This window comes from Coregonus clupeaformis, chromosome 6 (genome assembly GCF_020615455.1).
Source record: "Coregonus clupeaformis isolate EN_2021a chromosome 6, ASM2061545v1, whole genome shotgun sequence".
Classification (NCBI taxonomy): Eukaryota; Metazoa; Chordata; class Actinopteri; order Salmoniformes; family Salmonidae; genus Coregonus; species Coregonus clupeaformis.
Window position 1 is genome coordinate 36,563,208 of NC_059197.1, and position 14,994 is coordinate 36,578,201.

General features: G+C 44.0%; 1 protein-coding gene across 2 annotated transcripts in view; it reads right to left on the minus strand.

The window, feature by feature from the left end:
- Positions 1-14,994, minus strand: part of LOC121567869 (neurobeachin-like) — a 311,893-nt gene that overhangs the window by 120,285 nt on the left and 176,614 nt on the right. For both annotated transcript variants that reach the window (XM_045220277.1, XM_045220272.1), the window contains exons 41-42: positions 9,211-9,357; positions 17-153 (exon numbers count right to left, since the gene is read on the minus strand). In XM_045220277.1, coding sequence (XP_045076212.1) covers positions 17-153; positions 9,211-9,357 — 284 coding nt within the window. The remainder of the gene's footprint in view (positions 1-16; positions 154-9,210; positions 9,358-14,994) is intronic.

A 14,994-nucleotide genomic window follows, 5' to 3' on the forward strand; every position in this document is an offset into this window, starting at 1 on the left:
TGGCGGCTAGACTTACCCTGGAGTCAAGCCGTTTGAAGGAGGGGTCATCCTCGTCCACTTCGAAATAGATCTCGGTCGTCGTGATGGAGAGCGTCCCTCGCGCCAGTATTACCGGGGCCACGAGCTGGGCCGGGGTGCTGAGGACCACTGGGCCTATAATGCATAATACACGGTGCATCAGATATAAGGACAAACAATATATGGTCTTTAACAATTCCTAACAAATATTCTGATTTGTTTGATTGTGAATTATTATCAAATTTGAGTCTACTTCAATTTAGTCAGAAAAGATATTGAGGCGATTTAATGTCTAGGATGCAAATTCTACAATTTCTTCTTAATCTAGGCACATGCACGGTTCTTAATGATCATGGTAACATGTCTGCATTCAGAGTAAAAAAAAGAATGCAAACTCGAATTACTCGTTCAGGTTAAATACAGGACAAGGCTCAATTATGGGTTGCACTCTGGAGGCTATAAAATAGGTTATTTTTAACCAAATCGCCATTCGGCCTATTCAACAAGCATATAGGCCTATATACATTCTAGGCTTACAAAACAATTTGAAGCTAATTTACATTTGTAATAACAATTTTAACTAAAGGCGCGTGCGGTGCAATAGGGCCAGCAGTATCATACGGCCTATCAGAACTAAACCAGAGATGGAGGAGCGCTTGCCAAAATGATGACTGGTCACTTATAGTCTATAGGCTATTATTATGCATATTTGAATACTAATATTTTTCATAACAATTATTTCGGTTACTATAACGACAACTGGGGCCACTAAAAGATGGACACAAAACCACCCCAAATGATTGTGACAATTTGCATAGCATCCTAAACTAATTAAATATTTTTGAAACACTTTCTTTGAAGGAAAATAAAAGTGTTTGTATTTGTGCTGACAGTATCCGTTCAGTATTTATTTACGATGTCTTTTTGACCCCTGGTCAGTTGACGGGATCACATGCAATCTCTCTTTCTGTCTCCACCCGTCTTCTTCCCCACCTCCCTCCATCCTCCATGTTCTATTTGGATCAGTATCGCTGAGGCGCTTCAGCTCCAGTGATTTGTCCCGAGCTCAAATGAAAGCTCTTGAAATTGGGATATTTATCGATCGCGTGAACTCCAAAGAGCCACTTTAATGTCTCATCAATCTTAATCTTGTGCTCCTCAGCCAATTATGCCTGATACTGTTGCGAGATTACAAGTGGATTTTGGTTTCAATTCCCTGGGCGCTCTTTCATTGTGCTCACGGAGCGTTCAGGAATAGTGGAATCGGCTTTCCTACTCTTTCTCTCTGCCTGCCCTATAGCTGCCTGTAATAAACTCTCTGCTTGTATTAAACCGATCTTATCTGATTACACTATCACCGTTTAACATGTGCTTTACAAGCTGTAGTAAACATGCAATATCCAGGTTCTAATAACGTTTCAGTTGTAGGTTATTGGTGTATTTATTGTAGGCCTATGAGAACATATGTCCCTAATATGCCTCACAACATATGAATTAATAGATACTACAACATACACTGACATATAATGTATAGCCTACAATATAGGCCTACATGTACACATAATGTAACATTATACAATATAATTACAACGTTGCGCTCAAAGAATAGAAAGCAATGCTTTTTTAACATGAAACGAAACGTGATCAAAACATTCCAATACTCATATTTATCACTGTCATCATAATTTATTAGCCTATGTAATTATCTTGTAATGACACTTGTTCTTAATGTTGTTTCCACATTAAGACAAATATTAAACCCGCCCCATGTTAGGCTACATTTGAACAGAGAATTAGGCCGACGTCTCAATAAACGGACATATATTGTTTTATAGTCGATGCTGTTTGCAAGAGATTCCCAGAAACCTGAAGGGTTTGTATTTCTGCAACATAAATTCTATATTCAAAGACCTCTAGTCTACTCCCCCTCAGAGAGCGCGAGAGAGAGAATAATAAGACGTTGGAGGGTACAGAACCATTGTGTTGTGGCCTGAAGGGACTCTGGTACATAGAGAGACAATACAGCCTTAATCCACTGCGCTACAGGGACGGGATTAAGCTGTAATCCCTCTAGGTATACTCCATAATTAGGAGTTAGTATTAAAACGTTTACACAATAAATAAAATAAATTATACAGGTTTCCATATGCCAAAGGATTGAATTCCGTTAACACGTGAGCTATAACGCTAGATTTTTGGAGCGTTTTCCTTAGAATTTCCTTTAAAAAAAAGTTATAGTAGTAATAATAATAACATTAACACACACACACACACACACACACACTCTCTCCTTTGACTCGGATGGTCCTCAAAATAATATTTCAGAAACATTTAAATTGTACATTGTGCAAATAATTCAATTTCTAGCAAAAATTATATCCAGTTATAATATTCTATTACATAGTTCTAGTTTCTTGGTGTTATAGTTCTATTCTGTGTGTACTCTAGTCTTGTCTGTCTATGGGGCTGGTAAACTGTTAAACAGTCTGGTCTGATGAAGACAGTCACAGTGATGTCACTGCTGCACTGCTACACAGACACAAGGCATTCTGGGTAGTGTCATAATTAAAACAGCACTGTTCATTCTCCCACAGTCCTGTATGCCCAACATTCCTCTCAAAGGCTTGAGTAAGTCTAAGAATTACCTATATAGGGCACTATTTTTGACCCGGGCACATAGGCCATTAGGGTGCCTTTAGGGACGCAACCTAAAATAGTTTCATTTCTTGTCATATATGCAAGAAAGATTATAGTAGTAATTTCCTAAACATGTATGGTAGTCAGTGATATTATATGTAATTCAACACATTATGGGGTTTTGTCTTAGTATTTATGACACTATTATCTTGCACTTATAAGGCTCATTATTACCCATGTAAGGGATACAATTATGCCAGAGAGAGAGAGAGAGAGAGAGAGAGAGAGAGAGAGAGAGAGAGAGAGAGAGAGAGAGAGAGAGAGAGAGAGAGAGAGAGAGAGAGAGAGAGAGAGAGAGAGATATATGATAACGGTGCACTTCACACGTTCTGTACTCTCTGTCCCCTTCAGAGAGTACAGAATGCCTGTCTTTGACTGGTCCATCCAAAGGTCTGTCAGTTAAGATCATTAATATCTCAACCAAATACAGTAAACAGCCACTATCTAAAGACAACACCTCCCTCTTCCATCCTCTCCTCTCCTTGTGTGATTTGGGTTACAGATGAGTAGACAAAAGGAGTGTGTTGATGCCAGTGAGAGCAGACGGTGTTGCCAGTGTTCAGGGGGAGTGAAACTAATCATGGGTTTGGTAACCACAGGGCAGGCTCCGCCCACCCCCATAGCTAGCTGGGCCCAGGGTAAGTCACGCCCCCTCTGGCAGCAGACACTGGCCTGATGGTTGGTTGGCAGGAGGAGAGAGAGAGAGGAGGAGGAGGAGAGAGAGATATGGGGGGGGAGAGACAGACAGAGAGAGAGAGAGAGAAAGAGAAAGAGGAGGAGGAGGAGGAGAAAGGCTGTCAACAAACAGGGATGATCTCCCACTTAGACTGCTCAGGGCAGAGAGAGATAGAGTTCAGATATAGAGCACACAGACTGTAGCATATAGATATAGAGTGCATAGACAGAACACTACCTAATGTCCAGGACTTCCGAAAGGTCAGTCTGAGATAGTGAGGGCTCCCCTGCTGGTCAGAATGTGAACATACCTTTAACTTTACCATGATGCAATATTTGAAGAAAAAAAACATTATTTAAGGGTTTTTGAACAGATCCAAAAATAAATGTTTTGACCAACATTTTTAATAAGGTTGGAATTGATAATGGGTTCTAAATGATGTACCTGGATAAAGAAAGGTTCAATAATATTGTGAAATTGTAAGAGCTGTTTGAAAAGACCGCCTGAACTTACAGCCTGTTTTGGTGGGATGGAGTTTTGGCCTGCCTGGGACTTCACCAAGTGGTAAATTAGTTAATAGACCAATAAGAAAGAGTGTTCCAAACCTCTCTGCCAATAACAGCTAGTTTAACATTTTCCCCTCCCCACTCCCAGACAGTCCTAGCAAAATTCTTGCTTGAGAAATTGCCCTTAGCCAAGAAGAGATTTTTGTTTCTTTTTGACTATTTTAATTAAATACAATCACAGTAAGGTACTTAATTGTTACCCAGAAATGATTTTATATTGAGATAAAATCGTCTGCATTGGACCTTTAAAGGGCAGTGCATTTAAAAATGTGATTTTCCAGTTTTTTTAATGATATTCCCACACTATGAGGTTGAAATAACACTGAAATTGTGAAAATGATGATAACACACTTTTTGTGTAAGAGCTGTTTGAAAGAAAATTCCTGGAATTCAGCCTGTTCAGGTGGGATAGAACTTTTGGCCCACATCATGATGTCACAATGTGATCTGATTATAATCAACCGATGATTGTTCATCTGGGTAAGGGGGTGGGCTCTAGACCATCTTATCCGCTCATCAGGGCAGTGTATGTAAATATCTTCAAATTTGTTTCGTAACGCTCATACGCGTTTTGGAGTTATTTTCATTAAATAAACACAGAGTGATTTATTAGACATACAGTGATGATTGAATTCGTTTTTTTACAAAGACTGCATTGGTGCTTTAAGGACAATACCATCCACAGCCACTAGTTAAAAGCCTGATCGTACCTCTTGAGATTCTGGACAGAAGCCAGTCATTGCAGGTCTCTAAAGCTGCATCCACTTACATGGCAACACTATAGATACAATAGCCTACAATTATAATTCACTGTGTCAGAATGCCAACATATCAGTAAACTATTATCTTTTAAAAGAAACAGCAGCTACAGTATAGGCTCCCGAGTGGCGCAGCGGTCTAAGGCACTGCATCTCAGTGCTTGAGGCGTCACTACAGACCCCCTGGTTCGATTCCAGGCTGTATCACAACCGGCCGTGATTGGGAGTCCCATAGGGCGGCGCACAATTGGCCCAGCATCGTCCGGGTTTGGCCGGTGTAGGCCGTCATTGTAAATAAGAATGTGTTCTTAACTGACCTGCCTAGTTAAAAAAAGGTAAAAGAAAAAAAGAAAATACAAATATCATGTTTACATTTTTCTTTTCTCAAATGTCTTAGGATGAATTGTTCTCCTCAGAAAAAACAACGGCTTCTTAGAAGGTCTGTGAGCATGACAGAGGAGGCACAGCAACCAGATTCTCCCTCAGTCCATTTGCTGCCTTATAATCCTTGTGATTGGAACATAGTAAACGTTTCAGGAATTTATGACGGCTGCCAGGATCCACTATTGTATTCCAGTAAAACGCTTGCATCAGGCATAAAACCACCGCAGCGCTTGCTGCTCTTATTTCAGGCACCAGTTGTTTGCAGCGTTCAGGCATTGTATGGGACCGTTGAACAGCTCCACTTGATCTATATTCACAACCAGACTGAACTCTGGATAACTCTCCCCTGTGAGGCCAAGGTAATTATACTTAAAGCAGCAGAAAGCACAGTTCTGACTGGATAGTTTGGCCCACAGAGCTGGAGCCTGGTGCCATATAACCAGGAAGTGGGTTGGAGAACATTGAGAACACTGTGAGAACACTAATAGAACACTATGAGAACACTACGCGAAAAGTAGAACACTATGCGAACGCTATGAGAACACAACAAGAACACGATGAGAACACGACGAGAACACTACCAGAAAGGGATACCTAGCCAGTTCCCCAACTGAATGCATTCAACCGAAATGTGTCTTCCGCATTTAACCCAACCCCTCCAATGGTTCAAACAGAGACTCACACAGAGCATCCAGGACCAAAGCCAGGTCTCAGATCAGTGCCAGAGGTTAGACACTGGTCTGAGCCGACGCACGCCTTTCAGGAACCACACAACCAGAGGATGAGACCCCGGGGTAGAGACGTCAATCCTTACATGACACGCCAAGATGGCTGCCATATAAACCTTCAATGTGGAAAAAGAAAGGCCCTGCTCAAAAAGCTCTTGCAAGAACATCAAAAATGTCCACCAAAGAGCTCTTAGAAGGAGAAACTCCTTTAACCTGACACCAACCCTCAAACACAACCCACGTATATGTATACAACCCTCTTGTAGAGGGCACACGTGCCGACTGTATAGTCTTAATCACGTTCAAGGGTAAACCCCTAGCCGTCAAATTCAACCTTTCAGGGGCCAAACCCACAGATCCCATATCTGCGGACGTGGGTGCCAAACTCTCCATGGCCTTGGGACAATAGATCCTGATGACACAGAACCCTCCGGGGGCCCCGCCCAACAGGCGGATGATCTCCGGGAACCAGGGTTGTCTGGGCCAATGGGGAGCCACCAGAATCAACAACAGACCCTCCTGATGGACCCTCTCCACAGTGGCCTGAATCAGGTCCACCGGAGGAAACGCATAGAGCAGGGTTCGAGACCACTGATACGCCAAAGCATCCGTTCCCAACCGAGTGCCCAGACCCCTCATTGAGAAGAACAGACGACAATGCGCGTTTTCTTGCTATGCGTAAAGATCTACGTCGGCCCTGCCAAACCGGTCCCATATCTAGGCAACCACTGAGGGGTGTAGTCTCCACTCCGTAGAGATAGGACCCCTCCCGGAAAGTAGATCCGCACCCACGTTGAGAGATCCGGGAAGATACGTCGCCCTGAGCGACAGGAAATGCGCACAGCTCCATACGAGCAGATAATGGGCCAGGTTTAGAAGAGAGAGAGAGAGAGCATCCCCCCCGCCTGTTGATGTATGCCACATCGCCATCCTGTTGTCGTACCTTACCAACACATACTGGCCCTCCAACATCAGAAGGAAACGCCTCAGCACTAGCAAAACAGTTAGTAGCTCTAGGTAAATTATATGCAGTGCCCTTTGCTCTGTTGACCAAATCCCTCTTTCCGAGTAGCCCGGAGTAGCCCACACACTGCGCTCCCCATTCCAATAAGGATGCGTCTGTCGTGATCACCCTGCGGGACACTACCCGACCCATGAGAACCCCCTGCAAAGTAGTCATGGATCCCTCCAAGGATGACTGGGAAACAGACGCATGAACAGAAGTCCCAGAGGCACCACAGCTATCATAGAGGCAATCAGACCCAATAACCGCAGGCACGAGCAAAAAGGCACCGAGTGCTGAAACCGAGCCAGACAGAGCTGGAATACGACCCTCCTCTGTTGGGACAAAAACTCATGTGTGGAGCTCCACCAGTTCCCTTCACTCCGTTATGACCATCCAATCATCCAGATAGGCCAATAATCGGATCCCCTGGCACAGCACCAGTGCCAAAGCCGCCTCCACCACCATAGAAAAAGCTCTGGGGCGATAGGGCGAGCCCGAAAGGCAGGACCAGAAACTCGAAGGCCACACCCTTTAAATGAAACCTCAGAAACTTTCTGTGGAGAGGATGTAGAGCCACATGAAAATATGCATCCTTCAGATCTATGGATGTGAACCAATCACTGAGACGCACCAACTGCAATAGCCCGCGAAGTGTAAGCATTTTAAACTTGCAAACCTTGAGGTGCTTGTTTAAAACACGTAAGTCCAGGATGGGACACAACATTCCATTGCTCTTGGGAACAAAGAAGTACCGGCTGTACCAACCGCTCTGTACTTCAGACACTGGGACCAGCCGAATAGCCTGCTTTTGAAGGAGAGAGGAAATCTCGTCTCTCTCAAGACAGGCGCTAGGACCTCGGGGACCATTGGTGTAATGACGCCACGAAAAGGAGGACACACAGCGAACTGCAGACCGTACCCCGTTGTCACCGTCCTCATCACCCATGGTGAAACTGCACATGCCCGCTACTGGACGGAGCACTCTACCAGTCTCCCATACATTATTTCCTGAAGGGGCAGAGCGCCACCCTGAGGTCTGGGATTTTTTTTTTTTTTTTGTCATGCTTGTTTTCATATCCACCACTCTTGACAACCGTTTGTCTGAATATGGGGAAGGAACTGTGTTTATTATGCCCACACCTGGACGATACCGCAGTCCTGTTCTACCTCTACATCCATCCAGTCTGTACTGTTCTTCATCCATCCAGTCAGTACCGCTCTACGTTTCCATCCATCCAGCTCTGCTCTACCTCTACATCCATCCAGTCTGTACATCTCAGGACCCGATACAGCGTGGCTCAGTTGGTAGATGAGGGTGCTTGCAATGTAAGGATTGTGGGTTCGATTCCTGCTAGGGCCACCCATACAAAAATGTATGCACACACTACGGATAAAAGCGACTGCTTAATTGCATATATTATTATTATATTACATGTTTCCCTGTAGCTATGCCAGCGGTATGAAGCTCTCTTGCCTGCCTGGCACGGTTCAGGTAAAACCTCCAAGCCTCCAAGTTAAAATGAAGTTTAAATGTCATTATTTAAGCAAATTTATTTTCTGGACATTCAGACATCATGTTATGGAATAGCTCTTATTAACCCTTTCCTATATAGTGACCAGATCCCTATTGGCCCTGGTTAAAAGTACTGCACTACAAAAAGGAATGAGGTGCAGTCCATGACTCAATGTTCTAATGACAATAAAATGTCTAGATATCAAACAACCAACTTGTGTGTTTTAATAACTAATTGTGATTAGTTTATTTCCATATTTATTTCCACTGAGGAGGTTGATTCAAGTGATTTTCATTCATTATTTTGTTATCATAGTTTCTCTGTCCGTTATAATCAGTAAGATCATAGTGTTAATGTGGGTTAATAGTTCAGTTTGTCAGGTTAGGTAAATGTTAGTTTAGTCACTGATTGTCTGGGCCATTTGGAAAGGGAATGGTTACATAGAGTGTGTTCCAAATTGCACCCTATTGCCCTAGTCAAAAGTAGTGCACTAACTAGAGAATAGGGTGCCATTTGATACGCAGCCATGTTCAGATTGATCATCCTTCCGGAATCAATTTAGTTTAATTTGGACTGAGATGACTGACTGACCTCTGGAGACAAACAGGCGAGGAAGGAACAGCGCTGGAGAACCAAAACAACACAGAACAGAACAGACCTGTGTGTTTCACACATACACAACCACACAGGAACTACACTTTCACCTGAACACCTTGGAAACACTGTCGAGATCCACTTACACTGCCAAACACATAAACCATAACCCAAACATAGGACAAATATTGTGTGTGTGTGAGTGTGAGTGTGTGCGTTTGTGTTTGTGTGTGTGAGTGCGTGCGTGTGTGTTTGTGTGTGCGTCTCACCAGCCAGGTTGTCCATCTCCTTCTCCTGCAGCAGACTGGCAGTGTCATCGTCTCCATCCAACATCAGGTCCGTCTCTGGGCTCTGATTGGCTATTGCCTGGCTGCGGAATCCCTTCTTCGACTTGACCAACTCGTCCTCCTCGCTGCCTGGAGGGGGACGGGACGGGGGGGGACAGTAGGAACAGTCAGTCAGAGAACAGTCAGAACAAGAGGTGGTGAGAGAGGAATAGTCAGAAAAATCTGAGAACAGTCAGAACAGTCAGGGAGCAGCCCGACAGCAGTCAGAGAACAGCCAGAAAACAGCCAGAAAACAGAAAACAGTCAGACAACAGTCAGACAACCGCCAGACAGAACAGTCATACAGTCAGAGAACAGCCAGGAAACAGTCAGACAGCTAAACACCTCTCCACTGAACATCAAAGAGCAGATTCATATCAGTGTAGAAAGATAAGGAGATTATAAATGCTTTCAAGTGTCACATCAGTGGAGCCAAAGGGGAATCTGGTTTTGATAGATTCATAAAACGGATACCATAACATCTGGCGAGCTACGAAAGTCTGGATTAACCAGTACCCACAATCTCTACATAAAACATCCAATGATGACTGACTTGGAGTAAAGAGCAGTGTACTATAGTATTTCATAACTATTGACGTCAGAACCCACAGTAAACATATGAATACATTTAATACATTTCCAGCATCCAAACTGATAGGCTGTTTCAACGTTTGATGTCAGACATGGTAAACTATGAAACACTGTTTTGTTTATAGAAAGCGGCAACAGAGCGTTGAGGATATATCTTCAGCTCAGAGTCTTTTTGGACTGTATCTATCGGCTGCTGCTTTCAGAGCTCAGACAGAACCACACTGAACAGACAGATCAATTAAGAGGCTGGTAACACCACATCATACAGCCATACTGAAACAGAAGTCTAGTGGAACAGGACCATCACTCTACAGGCTGTGTCCCACCTTACAGTACATCCCCACCATACAGTACATACAGAGTATACAGTACATCTAAATGCCTTAAACTGCCTTCATCAAGTTGTCAGCCCAAGCGCAACCCCAGCCCAGGCCAACCCAAGCCCAACCCTAGCTCCAGCCCAACCCCACCCCAAGTTCAGCCCAACCCCAGCCCAACCCCAGCTCAGCCCAACCCCAGCTCAGCCCAACCCCAGCACACGCCAGCTCAAGCCATCCCCACCCCAACCCCAGCACACGCCTGCCACACATGACTGCACAGAGATGCCTGTGAGGATTTGTCTTCTTTAAGGTCATACAATATCTGTGAGAAACTGGAGAAGGAACTCTCTGTGTGTAAGAAAAACAGCAGAACATGTCTGGAGTAATGGGAGGTGTCTGACACTCGTCTGCCATGTTTTCTCTCAGCGTGGCTCTCAGTACGCTTGGCGCTCCCAGGAGGAACAAGCACCTTGTCTTGAAGAGGTCTCCTGCAACTGTTGTCAGCACGACTACCGTGAAAAAAGCAGCTTCCTGCTCTGTCTCGTGTCTGGAGAGCCTTCATCAGACGCATGGAAGAAGTCGGAGTGTATCGAAAGTAGAATTATGTGTAGCATTAAAGAAAGGCCAGAGCCATCCAGCAGCCAGCCAGCTGTCTATCATCAAAGAGAAGAATGAAACTTAAAATTGTAATTCAGTAAAGTGTCATTGCCCTCCATAGGGTCAACGAGGGGAAGCTGAGCAGAAGAGCTGACTCTCTGATTGGCACGATGGAGCAGAGGATCCGAGTGGGAACTAGACTAAATAAACCATGCTGATTTCTACAGGCATGCCACCAACATCAATAAGAGAGAGAGAGACAGAGACAGAGAGAGATAGATAGAGAGAGAGAGGGAGAGAGAGCGACAGAGAGAGTGAAAGAGAGAGCGAAATAAAAAGAGTGAGAGGAGGGGACCGAGCAAACTGCTGTGTCCACAATGCAATTGAGTTATCAAGGGGTAGAATGTAGGGTTATAAATAATCAGAAAGAAAGAAGCAGGACAGGGAGAAAGAAAATGAGCTGACATGAACAGCCATCTTGTCATGAGTGATATCCACTACACTCAGAGATGTTCTCAAATCAAAGCGGGCGGTGAGATAGACAGCCGTTTGTCAACACTAAGATCTGGCAGTGCTGAGGTGTCAAGGCTGCCTCATTAGAAAGCTTTTAAATCCTCCACCTTTCCCCTCACAACACACAGAGGAGGAAAAAAGAGATTGGGCCACTTTGTTTCTACCATAATTTATTTATTTAGTCTGTGACCTAAACAGGACAGCTGTACTTCATCCCACAGACCCTAACCCCGAATAACAAATAGCAGCACTATCAATAACTCTGCAGCAGGGTTTACCAATATAGTAGTTATCCTTCTACACTACAATCACCCAAGGCCTTCTGCCTCACCTCCACTACTAGTACAGTCACCTTGGAAGACCCACATATTCACATGGTGGAAATTACAGCAACTAATTGGGGATGCAACAACGTTTTAAAGCCAATCCAGAATAAGTAGATTAAACCATTTTATCACTGATATTGTGTTTTTATATAGGAAGAATGCCAATGACACATAACATATCTACCATACCCAATTCATGACCAGGTTTATGATTCAGAACCATCAAAAAATGGCCTACCATAGAGAAGGGTTAAGGTCTACCATAATATGGAGAGAGAGAGAGAGAGAGAGAGAGAGAGAGAGAGAGAGAGAGGAGAGAGAGAGAAGGAGGGAGGGGCGAGAGAGAGAGAGAAGGAGAGAGAGAGAGAGGACAGAGAAAGAGAGAGTGGGAGAGAGAGGGAGGGAGGGAGAGGGAGAGAGAGAGAGAGAGAGAGAGGAGAGAGAGAGCGAGAGAGAGAAGGAGAGCGAGAGAGAGGGGGTAGAGAGAGAGAGGGAGAGAGAGAAGGGGGGAGAGAGAGAGGAGGAAGAGAGAGAGCAGAGCTAATGTCACCTGTCACTCATTCCCTATCGCCATGCCAACAGGACAGAATTACACATTTTCCTCCCAGTCTGAGGGTGAGGATAGAAACTGGATGTGGGTTTTCAGCTTCGGTCAAATAAAGTTTACAATCTCAGAGAAGGGAACTATTTTAGTGTTCAGTAGTTTTATTGTTCAATGTGGAATAGATAATATTTGAAAGGCTTTTAAAAAGAAACAAAGGCTCCTGAATCAAACTGTGATATAACGGTCCACGTTTTATATATTGGGAGAACTCTGGAGTATTCTGTGGCATGAGCCTTTCATTTTTATAGCCTCAGTCAGAGTCAGGGAGCATGTGTTTTTCTTGGTCTCGTAAGTCTCATACGCCCCAACCTCTCGCTCCTTAAGAAGAAAACTCTATGACATGATGTTTCACTTAACAGCCTACTCTGCTACAGTGCATTTCCCAACAGAGGAATAAGGCTGATGGCAAATACACTTTGGAGTAATTCAATATTACAACCATAAATAAAAGATGAAAACTTCTTAGAATTACAGTGGAGCTTTTTTTAAAGAACACATATTGTACATAAATTACGTGAACTTAATCAAACAAAATGGGCAACACCGCTATGCAGGACATGTATATTTCCTGCAAAATAAAAAGTCTGAAAATCTTTCATTTATGTTTTGGAACCCCATTAAAAAAAGCTTTATGTTGTGTGTTTGTCCACCACACTAGCGACCTGACCAGAACCTCCACGCTACCAACACAGATCCCACCCATAACAGTGAAATCGGAGACAGATGCAAAGTTTTAGTGTTTGTTTTGGACGGTAATGGCAATGCAGAATGGGATTCTTCCTCCTCCTCTCTTGCCTCTTCCCTCTCTCCGGACTCTGTTCCCAGATGGGGGTGTCCCTCTACCCCTAACTAACCCAGCCTTAACCCATACCTACCAGTCTCTGTAATGTCTCTATGATTTATGACATGATAATCCTACAGAGTGATCTTCCGTTTTCCAGCATACATCAGTCCCAGATCTCTCTCTGCCCTCCTACACAGCCTCTCCCCCACCCCTCTCTCCACGGAATTCACATTCCACACGATACAAGCAGTCCAGCATCACTGACCCTGGGCTAGTCTGAAGACTGGGAGATGCTGCTCAGTCGAAAACAGGAAAATATAAGAGACAGAGAGTAGAGACAGAGAGTAGAGACAGAGAGTAGAGAGAGAGTAGAGACAGAGAGTAGAGAGAGAGAGCAGAAACAGAGAGTAGAGACAGAGAGTAGAAACAGAGAGTAGAGAGAGTACAAACAGAGTAGAGAGAGAGAGTGGAAACAAAGTAGAGACAGAGAGTAGAAACAGAGAGTAGAGAGAGTAGAAACAGAGTAGAGAGAAATTAGAAACAGAAAGTAGAGAGAAATTAGAAACAGAGAGTAGAGAGAAATTAGAAACAGAGAGTAGAGAAATGAGAAACAGAGAGTAGAGAGAAATTAGAAACAGAGAGTAGAGAAATGAGAAACAGAGAGTAGAGAGAGAGTAGAAACAGAGAGTAGAGAGAGAGTGGAAACAGAGAGTAGAGACAGAGAGTAGAGAGAAATTAGAAACAGAGAGTAGAGAGAAATTAGAGACAGAGAGTAGAAACAGAGTAGAGAGAGAGGAGAAACAGCGATGAGAAACAGAGTAGAGACAGAGAGTGGAAACAGAGAGTAGAGACAGAGAGTAGAAACATAGAGTAGAGAGAGAGGAGAGACAGAGAGTAGAGACAGAGAGTAGAGACAGAGTGGAAACAGAGAGTAGAAACAGAGAGTAGAGACAGAGAGTAGAGAGAGGGGAGAGACAGAGAGTAGAGACAGAGAGTAGAGACAGAGTGGAAACATTACTACACCCCCTACACCTGTAGATCAGCCCTGGCCTAGATGCTCTGTAGGTAGATGCTCTGTTGCTAGATGCTCTGTAGCTAGATGTTGTTGCTAGATGCCCTGTAGCTAGCTGCTCTGTAGCTAGATGCTCTGTAGCTAGATGCCCTGTTGCTAGATGCCCTGTAGCTAGATGTTGTTGCTAGATGCCCTGTAGCTAGCTACTCTGTAGCTAGATGCCCTGTAGCTAGATGCCCTGTAGCTAGATGCCCTGTAGCTAGATGCTCTGTAGCTATAGCTAGATGCCCTGTAGCTAGATGCTCTGTAGCTAGATGCTCTGTAGTTAGATGATCTGTAGCTATATGCCCTGTAGCTATAGCTAGATGCCCTGTAGCTAGATGCTCTGTAGCTAGATGCTCTGTAGTTAGATGCCCTGTTGCTAGATGCTCTGTAGCTATAGCTAGATGCCCTGTAGCTATATGCCCTGTAGCTATAGCTAGATGCCCTGTAGCTAGATGCTCTGTAGCTAGATGCTCTGTAGTTAGATGCCCTGTTGCTAGATGCTCTGTAGCTATAGCTAGATGCCCTGTAGCTAGATGCTCTGTAGCTATAGCTAGATGCCCTGTAGCTAGATGCCCTGTAGCTAGATGCTCTATAGCTAGATGCTCTGTAGCTAGATGCTCTGTATCTATATGCCCTGTGGCTAGATGCCCTGTAGCTAGATGCTCTGTAGTTATACCTTTATTCATCACTTTAGCTATTGAGGTTCCAGACATGCTCCACAGTGCTATACCTCAGAGAGCTCATTGAAAGTCAGTCAGACAACATGCAGCTCTCATCTCTTTCAGAGTGAATCTTCAATAGCCTTATAATAATAATAAACCAGGGAACGACAGGCTAGAGAGGACACTTATAGTATAATTTACAGAATGGTAGCTAGTGATGATGTGTGTTCTACTGCTGTAATAAGCAATACACGTCGTCCTGGGGTGCAGTAG